This window comes from Crinia signifera, chromosome 7 (genome assembly GCF_055691185.1).
Source record: "Crinia signifera chromosome 7, ASM5569118v1, whole genome shotgun sequence".
Classification (NCBI taxonomy): domain Eukaryota; kingdom Metazoa; phylum Chordata; class Amphibia; order Anura; family Myobatrachidae; genus Crinia; species Crinia signifera.
Genome location: NC_139223.1, coordinates 119,724,011 through 119,742,075, shown reverse-complemented (window position 1 = coordinate 119,742,075; position 18,065 = coordinate 119,724,011). Strand labels below are relative to the sequence as shown.

Here is an 18,065-nt window from a genome sequence, read left to right as displayed (position 1 = left end):
ATTATTAGATCCCTATACTAGTGTATAAGGACCAGGGTTAAACTGACAATTGGATGCACAAGGGAAATCCCCACTGTCCTAGGGCCCCTCCTCCTCTAGCTCTTTTCTAAATGAAAGTTTGGGTTCTGCCATAACCATGTTGCCTCCTTATAAAGGGGCCCTCTTCTTTGCATGCCATTTCTAGTGGTTGGCCAAGTTGCTTTAGTTAGGGCCCCTACCCAGGGCCGGCGCCACCACTAGGCAGCCTTAGGCATTTGCCTAAGGGGCCGGCCACTGAAGGGCAGCAGTTTGGAGCTGCCCCCTCGGATGGAGGTGAGCAGTCACAACTCCCCCCCACCCCCTGCAGCAACTCGGGGATGCTGCATCACCCACCAACCCACCCCGGAGCGTCGCAGCGACCTGCGCTGCTTCACCCGGCAAGCACACACACGCCCCCCCCCCCCCCTGGAGCGTCACGCCGCATCGCTTCACCCAGCAAGGCCCCCCCCCTGGGGAGCATCGCGGTGGCCAGTGCTGCATCGCATGGCTCTACCCCCACCCCACCACGTGGAGTAACACAGGTGAGTGCTGGGGCAAGCTCCCTGGGGAGCGGGGGAGCGATTGAGCGCAGGTGCTAGGCATCGGAGCCCCCCTCCCCCTGCCTGGGGCACTCCGGTGCCTAGCACTGGCCCTGCCGCTACCACTACATTCCCTGGCGACCCCTTTATGCCCCAGCCCAATACTGATGAGGACTGCATTCTGCATCAGTGCTGTCAGGTAAGCAGGCGATTTCAGTGACATTCCAACAATTCATAGCAGTTGAGAGCAATTCTGAGTTCTGCATTACTAACAAGGGACAAAAAGGTGGATTTCAATTAGCCAAGGCAGATTACCGCAGACTAATTGATCTTCTGGTGCTATCCAAATAACCCTGAAGCTGAGAGTTATTGGGGAAAATTTTTTCACTTGCCTCAGGAAGTCGAAAAAAAATCCCCTAATAACCTGTGGGTAATGGGTGCCACGACCCTGTTAACGCTTCAACCCGTAACCTTTTTACAAATTCTGTGTGGTGACACCCATTAACCCTTGAGTGAGAGGTGCATCCTATCCAATGTGTCAGACATTGGTCCCAATCAGACCAAATCACACGGCTGTGACTGTACAGTGGTCAAGGATCAGTTAAGGTGTCGCCCTGCTAAAGTGTAATCCCGCCTTGTGAATTAATGTCCTCTCTGTGCGAATGGGTGTGTATGGATGCAAATCCATTCTCACTCTTGTGAAAGACTAAAAATCCCATCCCAAACATTCACCATCTAATGATTTTTACACTGGGCACAAGTTATCGCAGGCGCCGCATAGCAAACTCGGCGGTGCAATAGAATACAGCATATCCTGGCTGGAGCTGCTGTCACAAACACTCCCCCAACAGGCTTTGCCACACCTAGCATCTTTACAGTCACGCCTGCATTTTCCCTGTCACTCCCAGCGTTTTGTTTCTGACGCGCCATCGATTTTTGTTAGCAGTGCCACTAAATGGCCGGTTTCCACCCCCAGGCACCTACTTCCTGTCAATCACTGTGTTAACGGGCAGCGATCAGAAAAAGTTGCAGGAGTTAATTGCTGACAGGTGACGCACACGTGCATTGCGGCCTATACGCATGCTCAGTTAATCGATATTCGGCTGCTGTGCCAATTCCTAGCCATGCGATCAGTTCTGAATCTGGCCTATTCACTCAGTAGACATCTCTACAGTCCAGAGCTCTCCATGCAGCTGCAGCATGTCACTATTATGAATGTTTGTCCGTGACACATGTCTTCTATGTTCCCCCTGCACAGTGCATTTACTGCTGTTCTAGAGCCGTGCCATCCTCCTCCCTGTTGGTGCTCATAGCCCCTGCTTGTGCTGCTAAAAGGATAAGCAGATGCTCTGATAAGGGGAAGACTGCCGTACTGCTGCCAACACTTCTATCGGCCACTGCCCATAGAAGTTATATTTTATTGAGTGTAAACTGTTCTGGAAACTGATGATTAAGTTTAAAATGATATCCATGTGCATAAGGCCTAAGTTAAATAACAAAAAGAAACCTATAGCTGCCTATCCTCCTGCATTCTGCAGGAGACTCCCTGAAATTGCAGCAATCTTCCTCTCTCCCTCATTAGTCTTGCAATCTCCCTCATTTCACCTAGCCCACATTACACGGTTACATTTTTTTGGGAAAAAGGAATGAGAGACAGATACATTTACATTGAATCATCAGAGCCATTTCCCAGCACTTTACCAAGTATAGTAGCTCTTACTAACTGCTTTGGGGATCATCTACATTTGGATATAAGTCATTTTAAAAGATTCCTCTCAGCTGTAGCAGTACACACCCACACTTCTAGGTGCCATGTTCACAATCTCTCCATGGCCCTTATTCTGATCGGTGCGGCCCGATCAGAATATGCGGCCGCAACCGTGCAGGCGAATCCCCGCCTTCCATACGGATCGCCACCTGCCGTCCGTATGCGGATATGTGGCGATCCGCATGAAATTGGACGGGGATACGCCTCCTCCATGGTGGGAGCAGCCCCTGCATTCGATGGTCGCCGAACATCGAATGCAGGGCCGCACGCTCCACCAGGTCCCGCAACACAAGACCACACGGACACTTGTCCGTGTGAAATCATGTATAGAGGCGGGCAGCTGACATCCGGCGATGTCAGATGCCCGCCCCGTACCCACGCGTCACGGCCTCATTACCATGCATACGCCCCGCGTTTGCATGGGAACGCCCATGAAACGGGGGGCGTATGCATAGGGTAATGAGGCTAAGTAGCCCCTCACGCCCCTCTACGCCCCCTGTGCGGCGTATAAAGAATCCGTGCGGCGAAATCGCCTGCACATGCGCAGAGTGACCTCTGCACATGCGCAGACGATCAACATCGGCGGTCCGTCCGCATGCGGGAATTTCCGCACCGATCAGAATAAGGGCCCATATATGGAACTAGACACCACCTTTGCGTGGAGCAAGACACACCCCCTCAACGGGGTGCTGAGCAAAATTCTACTACCAACTATAAACTCCCTGAAACTAGTTATTAAAGTAGGCTAGTATGGTGAATCCATTGCTCTGTCTTTCTCTGCATATATTTATCATCACTTGGTTCACAATTATAAGCTTAGGCTGCGTGTTAATGATATGGTTCTTTGTTATTTGGCAAACATCCTTGGAAACTTCAACAGATGAACTCAAAAGGCAGGTTGCATACCTATACCTCCTAACTGTCCCGATTTTCACAGGGCAGTCCTATGTTTTTGGGACTGTCCGGTAGCTGCATAGAAATATTGATTGCTATTATATATCATGTACACATATGCCTAAAAAATTCGTATTTTCATACTAAAATGCAAATTTTTTAGGTGTATTCGTATTTTTAGTATTTACTATGCCAAAAATACGCATATTCGTATTCCTAATTTACTAAACTGCTGATAATTGCTGGCCAAATACGCCAGGAAAATAGACCTCAATTCCCTGGCATATTTGGCTTTAGCCTGCATAAATCAGTCAGATCTGTGCAGACTGCAGTGTAAAAAAAGAGAAAAATAAATAAAAAAAACAGCGTGAGGTCTGCCCCACGGCCGTAACCAGCACCAGGTTCAAAGAGCCGGGGCTGGTTTTAAAAAAATCAGGGAAAAAATGCGTAGGGCTCCACTGACTTTTTAAAACCAGCCCCAGGGCTGGGTCTGGTTCCCAAAATACGGGGGACAAAATTAATAGGGGTCCCCCGTATTTAAAGAACCAGCCCCAGGCCCAACCAGCCAGCAGGGTAATGCCACAGCCGGGGGGGAAACTTTTATACAAGTCTCCCCGGCCAAAGCATTAACCCTACCGACCAGTCCCCCCCTCCAGGACTTACCTGGCCAGGCTGAAGCCTGGTGATGTCCCCGGTACCCCTGGGCATTGGGTACCGGTCTCATTAAAGTGTAAAAAATAGAATTAAAAACTATTGTCTAAAACTGTGGAACTATGAGTCCCAGCAAGCCTCCCCCGCATGCTGGGACTTGGAGAACCACAAGTCCCAGCATGCGGGGTATTAAAGGGCCCGCTGGCACTTGTAGTTGAACAGTAATAGAAATAGTTAAAAAAACACACACTGACACACATGAAAAATAAAGCTTTAATACACACATAGCCCACACATACTGATACTTACACTTCTTGAGCCCATAGGTAGCCATGTGTCTGGTGGGACGGCTGATCCTGGGTCCGGGGTCTGCTGATCCAGCGTCCGGCGATCCTGGGTCCAGGGTTTGGCGATCCTGGATCCTTAGAAATCCTTTGGGGGACCTGTGGAAGTAAATCCTACTTAACAAGATCCTCCGGTGAAGATCGGACCACAGTAGTCCCCTGGTCTTCAGAAAATAACAAACCGGCAGTCCCATCATCATTGCACTTCTATCAAGAAATTTGGCTCCTGATGGCCGCTAGGGGATTAAGGCATGAGGCTGGGGGTTGGAGGAGCAGCCTCAGGACTAGGTTATGCAGTGGAAGGGTATGCTTTGATGAATGGGTGGTATTTCAGTGCCCGTTTGAAATTTTGCAAGGTCGGGGAGAGTCTTGCAGAGGGAGGGAGTGTGTTCCACTGAAGGGGTGTAGCATGGGCAAAATCTTGAACTCAAGCATGTAAAGCAGTGATCAGGGTAGAGGAGAAGTAGGGACCTTGATTGTGCCCTTAGGGGATGAGGGTGTCAACGGACCCCCTTTTTACCATAAATCCATGGGGACTTATGTCTCAATAAGGTGGCTGCAATGGGGGTAACAATGGTGTGGATTAGTGGATGCGACCTGGTACGAGCCCTGTGAGGGTATCAGGGAATCAGCAGACCCCTTTCCACCATAAACCCCTCAGGGCTTATGTCTCATTTAGGTGCTGAGAAGTCCGGGAGGGCGGGTACCCGAGGGTACTTTAGTCAATAGAAGGGGTGCAGAGTCCACCTTGTGGGGTGTAAAATGTCTTGTGTGGAGAGAGGTGTCTGACAAGGAGCGGCGTCCCACTACCGCCGTCCCGCCTCTTACCCTATCCAAGTCAGCAGAGTGGTACAGCGGTGCTGGAGACGCCAGCTGTCCTTCTGTGCTGCTGCGTGTGGTGATGGACGCTGAGGCCTGCGATGTTAGAGGAGTGCTGACCGGCTGGAGTGTTAGCCGGCTGCCGTCCTCTACGTGCGTCCGGCAACACAGTCTCCCCCACCCGGACGTGACTTCGGGGTTGCGGGATGACTTCACTGGGGGACTGTGCACTCGACTCTACCAGAGGAGACTTAGCCGTATGTTGTCTAGTGTGGAATAATGACTTGGGGGTGTGGCCAACGCGTTTCAGCCACTGCGGGCCTTTGCAAGGATGCATCACCATGTGTGGGCAGGTCTTTTATGCTTGAGGGGCGTGTAGGTTGCGCCACCATTGGTTAAGGGGGGACCCTGTATGCCCGGGAGACGTGTGATTTCAAGTAAATGACTGTCTGACTGGTGACAAGTGGCCCCTGACTGTACCTACTCCTATATTGGGGCAACTGGGATGCCAAACCCCCTTCCCAGGACTCACCCCAGCTTTGGGGTTACCTCTTTACAAGCGGACTGATTATTTGTACAAACTCAGCCGATTGAAATTGAGACATTATTATCCTTTTGCACCAGTGAAAGTTACCACTGTTTATATGTAGCAAATACATTTTCAATAAACACTTTTTGCCATAATATACTCTGTAGCAGCACAACGTTTACTGCACATAAAGACCTCATTACAGGGACTCAATATCTCTGACATAGCACATATTGTTTGGCAGCGATGTACATAATTTTTTCATTATCTACAATGTAAAGGGGTTGGAACACCCTTTAAGTATACAGTAGCAGCGCCACAACACACTAGCAGTGCGGTGTTAGACTACAATCCTGTTACCTGCCTGCCACCTGCTTAAACTCCCCCTTGGCAGCAAGCATTTATAATATTCCCCCGTTGGCAGCTAGCATTTATAATATCCCCCCCCCCCTTGACAACAACCATTAATAATATCCCCCCCCCCCCTTGGCAACAACCATTAATAATATCCCCCCCCCCCCCTGGCAATGAGCTTTAATAATATCCCCCCCTTGGCAACGAGCATTAATAATATCCTCCCCCTTGGCAATGAGCATTAATAATACCCCCCCACCCTTGGCAACGAGCATTAATAATATTCGCCACTTGTCAATGAGCATTATTAATATTCCCCCCGTTGGCAACAAGCATTAATAATATTCCCCCTTGGCAATGAGCATTAATAATATTCCCCCTTGGCAACCAGCATTAATTAAATTCCCTCTTAGCAACAAGCATTAATTAAACTCGCCTTTGGCAATGAGCATTAATTATATTCCCCCTTGGCAATGAGCATTAATTATATTCCCCCTTGGCAACGAGCATTAATGAAATTCCCTCTTGGCAATGAGCATTAATTAATTAAGCTCCCCTTGGCAACAAGCATGAATTAAGCTCCCCTTGGCAACAAGCATTGATTACACTCCCCCTTGGTAATAGGCATTTGTTCTCCCCCTTGACAATAGGCATTTTTATTCCCCCTTGGCAACATGCATTTGTACTCCCCAGTGGCATTGAGCATGAAGGCCCTGGCACCGATCATGAAGGCCCTGGCATCAAGCATGAAACCACTATCAATTAACATGTAGGTAAGCAGCACTTATATGGCATAATATCTAATAGCTATTGTGGTGTGTGGTGTATGTAATGGGCATCACAGTGTGTGGAATAACGTGTAATGGGCATTACGGTGTTTGGCATAACATGTAATGGGCATTACAGTGTGGCATAATGTGTAATGGGCCTTATGGTGTTTGGTATAACGTGTAATGTGCATTATGGCATGTGGTATAATATGTAATTGGTATGTGATATGTAATAGGCATTACGGTGTAAATTTTGGTGCGCACAGTCCATGTTATCCCTTTTTTTTTTAAATTGTCGAGTCCTGGCATAACTTGTAATGGGCATCATGGTGTGTGGCATAATGTGTAATGGGCATTGCGGTGTGTGGCATAATGTATAATGGGCATTACGGTGTGTGGCATAACATGTAATGGCATCGTGGTGTGTGGCATAACATGTAATGGGCATCGCAGTGTGTGGCATAACGTGTTAGTGGCATTTCAGTGTGCAAAATCAAGAATAGAATTGAAGCTAATGTAAAAAAAAATAAGATGGGTCAAGTGGTTGATTAATGGGTGGACTGTGGGTGTGTCAAGGGGCGGGCCACTGTCCGGGAATCTCTCAAAACAAAGGTGGTAACCCTAAGGAGAAGCAAAGGTCATCAGCTGACTATAGAGGGCGGGAGTATGAATTCAGATGAGGTTGGAGAGGTATGGAGCAGTGTAATTAGAGATGGCCTTGTTTGTGAAGGTGAGGAGTTTGAAGAGAATTATGTTGGAGAATGGGAGCCATTGCTGAATTTGTTGAAGGGGAGTGGCAGAAATGGAGTGGAGGGAAAATAAGCTTAGCCATGGAGTTGAGGACAGCTTGGAGGAGAGCAAGCTGGGAGCGAGTGAGACCAGTGAGGAGAACAGTGAAGTAGTTGAGCCGTGAGATGACCAGTGAGTAGATGATAAGTTTAGTTGCACTCTGGGAGAGAAACGGCCTGATGCAAGCAATGTTGCATATCTGGAACTGACATGATTGTGCCAGAGCTTGGATGTGGGGTGCAAAGGAGAGGTAGGAGTCAAGAGGGACATCCAGGCCGCGGATTTGGGAACAGGGGAGATGATGGTGTTGCTAACAGTGATAGAGATATTAGTAGGGTTTTTACTCTGGCTGGAGAAAATATATTGTTTTCAGTTTTGTCCATTTTAAGCTCAGAGAGCTCTCAGACATCCAGGAGGAGATTGTGGAGAGGCACCTGGAAACCTAAGAGAGGACAGTGGGGGAGGGACAGATCAGGAGAGGAGAGCTAGAGTTGTGTGTCATCAGCACAGAGGGGGTATTAAAGGCCAAAGGAGTTAACGAGCACAACTAGGAAAGAGAAGTACAGGGAGAACAGAATGAAAGGACAGAACCCTGAGGGACACCAACAGGAAGGATGATGTGGTACCCGAAGCAGATGGGGTGTCTATGTTGACATAGGTCAGCATGGACACATATAAGTGTACAGCGTCCCCTTCCATGGCTTGCTGTGCTTACCATGCTTCAGGCACGGTGCCTGGCTGTGATTGGTACACTATTTATTCTGCCTATGGGCCTTATTCTAGTTCACTCTTTCTGACAAAATACTTCTTAGATGGACAAAACCATGTGCACTGCAGGTGGTGCAGATGTAACTTGTGCAGAGAGATTAGATTTGGGTGAGGTTTTCTTCAAAGTGAGATCTAAATTGCAGTGTAAAAATAAAGCAGCCAGTGCACAGAGCAAAGCAACCCTGCACAGAAACAAAATAACTCACTCAAATCGAATTCTCTCTGCACATTTTACATCTGCCCCCCTGCAGTGCACATGGTTTTGTCCATCTAAGAAGGATTTTGTCAGAAAGAGTTAACTAGAATAAGGCCCTCTGTGCCCACTGGGATGGTAAAGCATGAACAAGTTGGTTTAAAAATATATATGAAAAAGGCATGTTGACTATTTTCCATGTCGACCTTTTGCTTGTGTTGACATATTGATATCATGTCAATCTTTTTCCTGTGTTGACCTTTTGACTGTCCACCAACAGTGGTCGACCTTTTGACTGTCTACCTAGACAATGTCGACATAATGACCGTATCCCCCTCTGTGTAAAGGCCCATACACACTTGGCGACTTTAAGCTGAAAGTCACTCAAAACAGCAGGTTTGGGCGGCTTTCATCTAGAAGCCGCCCATTGTGTATGCCCCGGCGATGAGCGCTGCTGCGCACTCCCGCAACATCGCCGGTAAAGCCGTTCATCTGCTGGTTATACCAGCAGATGAGTGGCTTTCAGGACGGCTTTGCATAGCGCTCTGCTATGGAACGCCATCCTCCACCCCTTCAGTCGGCGCGGGCAGGGGGAAAGCCGCTCAGTGTGTATACACTGAGCGGCTTTCCCCGCAGCGCTGAATGCGATCATCGCTGTCCATACACTCTGGGCATAGTCGCCCAGTGTGTATGGACCTTAAGATCTGAAACTTTCAACCACACTTTATGAAATATTGTGATTATCTAGGAGAAATAATAGCAGCTATATATACACCATAAAACCATCAGTTACTTCTCATTATAAGAATACAATATTGCAAGCTTCTCTCCATGTGCTAAAAGCCTAAAAGCCCAGTCCTGAAAAGATTCGTGCAGGGGTAAGGTTGGAAATTATCCAAAATATCCATGCGTGTGAGCTGTAATCTCAGCGAAAGCTTCTTAGGATAGTGTTACAAAAACATTGTTTAAAACATGTACCATGAATGGTGAGAAGGCCAGGGTCTCCCCTAGCTAAACATTCTTCAGCATTGCGAGCCCAATGCCACAATCACCACCATTATAACAACCAGCATTACTGACAAATCCTATGCAAAGATAAATGTCTTAGTCCACTTAGATCAAATGTATATTGTAAGTGAAATTGTCGCCTTGGACAGAAGGAAGTGTTGACCCCAGAAGAGATATCTGACATCTGAAAGTTGCAGGATTTTTCATCAACTTAGAGAGTGGGGCGTAGACTTGAAACCAAGATTGTAAGTAAGGTTGTGCTAGCGGTGCCATTGCGCAGATCACAGGGCCTTTTCGTCAGCGCTGTCACTTGCTAACAAATGGGGTGATTCAGACCCACTCCGCCGACTGATGTTTGTGGTTTGCACATGAGCGAATACGTGCATGTGCAAACCTCCGGAGAGAGGATGTTCTCTCAATTGTGGGTGAGAATGGGGCAGAATCAAGGAAACTCACAGCTTTTTATTGGTGTGCCCATAGAAACGCTGGACGTACACCTGCAAACGAAGACCTGTCCATGCCTGCTGGGGGGGAGGGGGGGGCTAGCTGGCATCACATGACATCAGTGCACGCCCCCATTTCGGCCATCTCTGCCCAGGATAACAGTAGACTTACTTTTATCCACAAAGAGAGGAAATATCATTTGATGGCGAGCCACCATCAAATGATTTTTCCTCCTTGCGTCCACAAGCGAGTGGATGTGTAAGTGTACCTGGAGCAGCACTCTGCAGCCAGTACCGCTGCTGCACTGTAACTCTAAGCACTTCATTGGACGCTGCGGATATGAACACTGCAGCCTATACAGCAGTTCGGTTCTTTCCTGTGGCAGTTGGTCCCGCCCCAACATCATGAAATGTGCATTTGGGTGTGGCCAGCACTGTGAGCCCTAAAGCCATGTAACAGTTCTGCTTGAGACATGCTACTTTTAAACCAAGCTTTTATGCAAAGGCATACAAATAATAATAATCCTATTTATCTGCATTTTATGGGGGTATCCTAGCCACAAAACACTTTGGGATGAGAATAATGGGTTTCGCTATTTTTTTTTTTTTTTTAGAAAACCTTGTTTTTATATTGCACAAACACATAGGATCCACGAAAAGTTGGCAATATTTTTACAGCCGCAATAAGGGACAAAACGCTTCTTATAGATTTTATGGTTTTGTTTGCCTGAGGCAAATAAAATCCCTGATAAGTGTTGGCATAAAGGCTGACTGAATAGCCCCAGGTGAGGTAATTAGCCAAAGTAGTTTACTGTGGATAATAGGATGCAACCCACATTGAAAATGTCTAATTTTTTCTTTTTTTCTTTTAAAGATGAAAAAAGATAGACTTTTAAAATCCAATTTAGTATCTCAATAACTAAAGCTACATTAATGATAACTAATACACCTCACTCAGCCAAAGATTTGTAGTAACAGCCATTCGGGACATATGAATACCTAATTCTGCTCTTGTCACCTCTCTATATAAAGTAATAAATTCTACATTATTCTGTAATAATTCATCCTAAAATCTATAAAAGTTCCTGTCTGCGCACCAGACAACCAATTATCCAAACTGCTAGCAAAGTATATTTCACAGACCAACCCCTGTAATCTGCAGAATTGTGTCTGCCATAATTACAGGTACTCCTGTAGTTATTTCACATGGTTGTGTGGATGCTCAAATCACATGTAATAATTATTGCTACAATTATTGCACATATTACTAATAAAGCACAAAATACTAATAATACTAATAAAGAATGGTACTTGTTTCCTAGCACGGCGCCCACTAAGCTATTCGCTTAGTGTGCTATTCTGCGTAGTGAAATTGCATCGCATCGCATGGGCCATTTTAGGGCCATGCGATGTGCGATGCGATTTTCCTATGTAATTTATTCACTGCGCTCTCTGCCCTGGGCCATCGCATTGCATCTGCCGCAAAATTGCATGGGATTTTAATGACATGCGATCGCATGTGATTTTATAGTGTGTGTGATGCCATGACATTAGGTATACAATAATATGATTGTATGTCCCAAAAATAGGTTTAACGCACCCCCACACACACACTATCCACACCACCCCGAAGCGTGGCGAGTGGCGGCGGAACTCGTCTTCCGACTTTTTCATTACCCCACTATCCACGTCACCGTGGAGTTGATTTATATAGTGTGGCGAGCGCAGCGAGCCACCAAGCCCGAAGCGTGGCGTGCAAAGCGAGCCCCGCGAGGGGACGCGGAATACATGTAAAGTAATCTGCAACCCCTCTCGGGGCTCGCCACGCTTCGGGCTCGGTGGCTTGCTGCGCTCGGCCCCCACCCCCTCCCCATTAGCTCCATAGGACACACAAACCTAATCACACTGGCCCCATCACTGCATTGCTTCAGCCTTAAGGCCCCCATACACTATGCGATTTGGGCACGATTTCGCCGGATTCAGATGAAAATCGGCCCAAATCGCATATGAAGACATCCCCTCCGACCCGATGCGCGGTCCCCTGCGCATCGGAGTCGGGAGGTCGGACGGGCTGCACATAAGATTTGCTAAATTTTATGTGCTGCCCGGAGCCATGCGGGGGACTGCAGCTGGCGGGGGAGCTACCAGAGCTGGGCGGAGGGAGGAAGCCACTGCCGTCAGCAGGAGCAGAGGGAGGCGCAGAGAATCAGGGTGTCGGGCAGGAGAAGACGCTGCTACAGCGCAGCGTGACCAGAGCACTTAAAAAAAAACAACATACAAACGAATAGGAAGCCATTGATTGGCTGAGACCTCTGCTCTCAGCCAATCAATGGCTTCCTATTCGTTTGTATGGGCTTTTTTTGTTTGAAGTGCTTGTCTGCTCCCGCCACTGCCCGGCAGCATCTTCTTCTGCACGACTCCCTTTGCCGCCCCCCCGGCTCCCGCTTACGGCAGCGGCCTCTTGCCCAGCTCCCTGCGCCGCCCCCTACCCCGCCCAGCTCTCTGGTCACAAGCATATCCCTGCTGCTGTTCCCTGCTCCCATTGTCCCTGCAGCTCTCCGGGAGTTGCATGTAGTGCCATCGCATGTGATCCCTCCCGGGGAACTGCCGGGACAATCACTAATGTATGGGGGCCTTAAGGCCAGAGAAAGCCTCGTCAAAATCCAGAATTCACATGTGAGTCCTGTGCTTTGCAAGCTGAAGCTGGAGAATTTCAAATTTCTTTTTTGTAAATTTGGCCACATCACATTTCCCATTATAAGTATGGTAAATGCAATCTGCTTACTAAAAATGTTTTCAAATAGTGTTTGAAGCAGTGTGTACGAAAACTGCTCCAAAAGTCCTTAAATCCATTCAGCTGATACAAAAATGATGCGCAAAGCTTTTTTACAAAGATAATGTAACACCTTAAAGGTCCATACACACTGGGCGACTTTGAGCTGAAAGTCGCTCAAAACAGCAGGTTGAGAAGTTTCAGGATGGCTTTGCATAGCGCTCCGCTATGCAACGCCGTACTCCCCCCTCCGTAGGCGCCGGGCAGGGGGAAAGCCGCTCAGTGTGTATGCACTGAGCGGCTTTCCCTGCAGCGATGATTTTCATCATCGCTGTCCATACACGCTGGGCATAGTCGCCCAGTGTGTATGGACCTTAACACTCAACATATGTAAGGTAACTTATTTATTAAAACAAAAATATCACAGCCATATGCACAGTGATAAAACCAATATCCATTTTTTAGCAGTATTACAAAGATATTTATTAAACAATTTTAGGGCATGGCCTGGCGGCAAGGGGGTGTGGCCTAAAAATGTCATCATTCCGTGAGGTCACGCCCCCATTTTGCTGCTGTGGCGCATGGCCAGAAGCTCTTTAAGCTTCTAGCAATGCCCCCAGCCCCTTTGGTCAGCAGGTGAAAGCAGCCAGTTTTTACCCTGCACAGAAACAAAATAACTCACCCAAATCTAATTCTCTCTGCACATTTTACATCTGCCCCCCTGCAGTGCACATGGTTTTGTCCATCTAAGAAGGATTTTGTCGGAAAGAGTGAACTAGAATAAGGCCCTTTGTTCCAAAGCTTGGCCCCAGTATCTAACAGCATCTGAATATGGCATTCACCTGTTGCAGCCTATGGGCTACATTTCCCAAAAATGACTGGATTGGGATCCATAAGATCCCTCATCGTCACTTGCTACTAGCGCATGTGTGGTCAGCAGATCACACATGCAGTACTGCAATGCAGCTCCAAAAGAAGTTTGCAAACCTTAAGGTGCCCATACACTAGTAAGATTTATCTTCAGATCTGGCTGGTTGGAACAAAAACATGGTTATGGATGAGTGACAGTTTGTCAGTTTTCCAGCATTTCCAAGCAAATAGTCAACTGTCATTTGCTCTCATCCATAACCAGGTTTTTGTTCCAACCAGACAGATCTGCAGATAAATCTGCGTGTGTATGGCCACCTTTACACTACTAACGCACCAAAGTTGAATCATAATTTCTTATTGCCATGAATAGCGGCAATAAGAATTTGCAGTTAGCAGACTTGAACCCTATCATTAATAATATGCCCCATAGGCTGTGTGTTTTGCAATGTGCATGTTTCGGAGCCAAGGGCATGCAACTACAGGCAATGCTGAGTCATAGGCAATTCAGTTTGGCGATAACACAGCGTTGCAGAGAAAGGCATGTTGTCAGTTTGCAGATGGGTTTTGCGCCAAGGATAGGTCTGTCTGTTGGAAATGCGCATTAATCATTATTCTGATTATGAAAAGAGAGAGCACAGATGTGGCCATAGAGATATGTAATATCTAACTTAGTGCAGCATGCAATGCATTTTACTCTGCATCAGGCCCTATTTTAAAAAATAGGTATTTTATTTGTACACAGGTATATGCCTGGACATTTTTAAAAATATGATTTAAATGAATATTGTATTATGTTTTGCAAGCAATAATGACTGAAATGTCAATTGTTAATTTTATTAAAACATATTTATTTAGCATAGAAAACCTGCCATTTGTACTATTACAATCCTTACATAACCATTTATGTGGTTTATAAATGTTTGTTCTCCTCAGACAGGATCATTTCGTCGGCTGAAAATGCAGGTCAATTTTGGCTATGTAGTCACTGACCTCCATGAGGAGTGGCCGCAGGTGATGTCACTGAATGATATCGGTCAGTGTGTACGCACTATATCATTCTACCGTGGCCCCCACCGGTATTATTAACGATATCGGCAGTGCCATGGGTCATCTAGTGTGTACAGGGCTAAAATGAGTGATTTCAGCACATAACATGTATTCTAGAAAAAGCCCTTTTATTGTTGCTACAACAAACCACCCTCACTTTCCAATCATTAACATAAAAGAACAATGGGTTAATAATAGAGTTATCACATTTTAGGATATGAAGGACAATTCATTCCTTCTCTGTTATAGTATGCCCCATTATATTGTATACTGTAATGTATATATGTGGGCTGTACAAACTCTTATCTGAGCACCTTGCAGAAAATCAGCTGCTGCCCAAGTAATGCAGACAGTCCAAAGGCTGACACAAAGGATGACTAGACTCACTGCAGCATCTTACACCATGTACTGTTCCTTATGGCCGTACACTGACTGCAATTACATCTCTGGGGCTTGGAGTGTTTGCATTGCACAGACTGCTCAGGTGATAGAATTGCACATATTATATAATACAAGTTCCAGTGTCATGTGTCTACGTATAAACCCAGACTGCTCATGCAATAAACTCTAACATACTGACAATCCAAGTGTAACTATTCAAGTGCTGCTACAGACTGAGCCATAACCAGGGTAACTGTGCAAAAGCAATTCCCCCTCCAGCTAGCCCCAGCCAGCAAAGTCTCTCATTATACATTACATTAGTTAGATAACCAGGATTTATCCAGTCCCTGGACCTTTGGACTGTGCTTTGCCTTGTGACATACTACACACACACACACACACACACACACACACTCACACACACTCACACACACTCACACTGCAGCACCTGACCAGGGAGAGTTTGGACCAAATCCCCATCTAGTGCTCTTATACTGCCTGCAGCTAGTGTGACAATGACCTGGGACACTGTACATGGAATATAGATATACCATTAATATAGTGTATGACCTGGCAATATATAACATATGTACAGGGTATGGGTAAAATCCGGAATCGGATAAGACACCGGAATGCCGGACTGGACATCAAACTCTGCATTCCGGAGCTTGTAGTATCCGGTCCGGGGGTGTCCTGTCCGGGGGTGCTCCATCTGATGAGGCTGCTCTCGCACCTGTCACCTGGGAGAGGAGAGGGGGGAGAATACAGCCTCACCGCATGGTCCGGGGGTGTAATAAAAACTGGAACGGTCCAGACCACACGGGGAGGCTGTAATCTCCCCTTCCCCATGTCCCTGGTGTGAGCAATCACAAGCATCCCCCCGGACAAGACACCCCCCGCATGGGACACCCCTCGGACCAGACACTATAAGCTCCGGAATGCAGAGTTTGATGTCTGGTCCGGCGTTCCGGTGTCTTATCCGGGTCCGGTTTTTACTTAGTCCCATATGTACATCACCCCCCTCCACATGCACATAGAAGGGGCCGCTTCCTTTAGGTGCATGGACCCCTCACCCCCAGGTCAGGTCCCTCTCACCTGTCCAGCGCTCCTGGCTTATCCCGTACTCAGCGTTGCTCCTCTTTGCACAAGTGCCCTGTCCCTGTACCAGAGCCTGGAGGGGGAGCTCGGAGCTGGGGTTCGGGTAACAGCGGAGCCCCCCGGCACAGCGCGCAGTGTACACACCGCAGGACTCTCCATCGAGCCGGGCACACACCGAGCAGCAGCCGCAGCCTGGTGACCGGACCAACTCCACACACGCCGGTCGAGAAGAGGCTGCTGGGCAGGCAGCCAGGCGCTCCGGGGTGCACTGTGGGCAGCGGAACAGGACCTCGGCAGAGGCTGGGGCGCACATGGCAGCCAACAGCATCAGCAGCTTTGCAGAGAGCTGCATCCTGGCGCGGCACAGGTGAGATCTCCTACACGGGTACACAGTTCCTCCTGTCACTCTCAGCCCGAGATCTATCCCCCCTCAATCTATTGCCTCCTGCTTTCCTGCAACCCGGGATCTATTGCCCCTCTGCTTCCCTGCAACCCGGGATCTATTGCCCCGCTCCTTCCCTGCAGCCCAAAATCTATTGCCCCTCTCCTTCTCTACTGTGTTGACCTATTGCTCGCTCCAATTCTTTCCTGCTGCTTATCTGTTCCTCTGCTTCCCAGCAGCTTGAATCTATTGCCCCAATTTTGCACTGCACTTTGGATTTATTGCCCCTCTTCTTTTCTTCATATGAGTCTTATTATCACTCACCTTCCCTGTACCCGATACTTATTTAATCTACCTATTCCCCCTATTTGGTAACTCCTGCCCCTGTCTGTGATCTGTTACTCCCTACACTTCTATCCTGTCTGGTTTATCGTCCCTTTTCTTACTTCTCCCTCCGTACCTATCATCCTGCTGGTTTTATTACTCCCCTCCTCGCATATCTCCTCCTCCTTTCCTCCATAAGCCCACACTCTCTCCTGTGTCCTCCAGTTCTCTCTCTGCTAATTGTCTCACTGAACTAGGATGTATGCCTCTCAGTCCCACTAACGATACACTGTCACTTTAAATCATCCATGTAAATTCTAATACAGATCAAATTATCATTAGGATGGGACTAATTATGCATATTACAAGGTCAGTATACTATTATTATTGCAGTGGTTGTTTGACCATGCATGTAACAGCATGCATGCAATTTATTATTCATTATTATTATTATAATTATTATTAATAATAATAATTATTATAATTATGTTTGCAGATTTATACATCTAAAGCATTTCCTGTAGTCCCTAACATATTAAGGTTCCAATTTATTATGTATCTGGTCAGAATCTTAAAGGTGCATACACACGGAAAGATTTAGCAAATGATCCAATCTCATTAACGATTTCAGCAGAACTCCCGCACAAAAGATTTGGTATCAAATAGTGAACGAATGTACAAACGGTTGCACATGAGCGATCGATCTTTAATAATGGAGGAGGGGAGCGGGAGCCAGTCAATCAACTGTACCAAATCGTTCATCCTGCATACACATAAAACGATTGGTACACATCGCTAGAGATTGGTCTGTGATCTTTTTGCATGCAGGAAAGAAAAGATTGTAAACACCCGTAAGCGCTACCTCCTGTTCTACTTATATATAATCATGCAGACAAAGTAAAAATACATAACTTCAAGGACATATGTCTGTAGTTCCCTAAATCTCCAGATAAGGGATGGAAATTTTCCTAAAATTTGAGAAAACAATCTCCATACACCCCACAATCTGAGTGTTTTTGGAAAGACAAAACAAAACAATTGGTGCAATACTTCTTAACAAGATGACCAGTATTTTATTCAACTAGATGCACTCACAAATACACGATGTATAATTGGCACTTAAACCATCCAAATGGCATAATCAGCTGGGCTTTGCAATAACACAGCATCTCCATCCAAGGCATAGTGGTTCTGCAATACAACTGATCTCCAAAACATCCACCAGCAATAATCATTTATTTATAGTGGGATGGATTGGAGACCATGAGATAAAAGGCAGTTGGTGCAGTATGTCAGGATCCAC

General features: G+C 46.9%; 1 protein-coding gene across 1 annotated transcript in view; it reads right to left on the bottom strand.

Annotated features, from left to right (window-relative positions):
- IGFBP2 (insulin like growth factor binding protein 2) overlaps positions 1–16,970 on the bottom strand; it is a 61,619-nt gene extending 44,649 nt beyond the window's left edge. Inside the window, exon 1 of the mRNA XM_083153684.1 lies at positions 16,054–16,970. Within this exon, the coding sequence (XP_083009810.1) occupies positions 16,054–16,408 (355 nt within the window). The 5' untranslated portion in view covers positions 16,409–16,970. The remainder of the gene's footprint in view (positions 1–16,053) is intronic.
- Between the last annotated feature and the right edge of the window lie 1,095 nt (positions 16,971–18,065).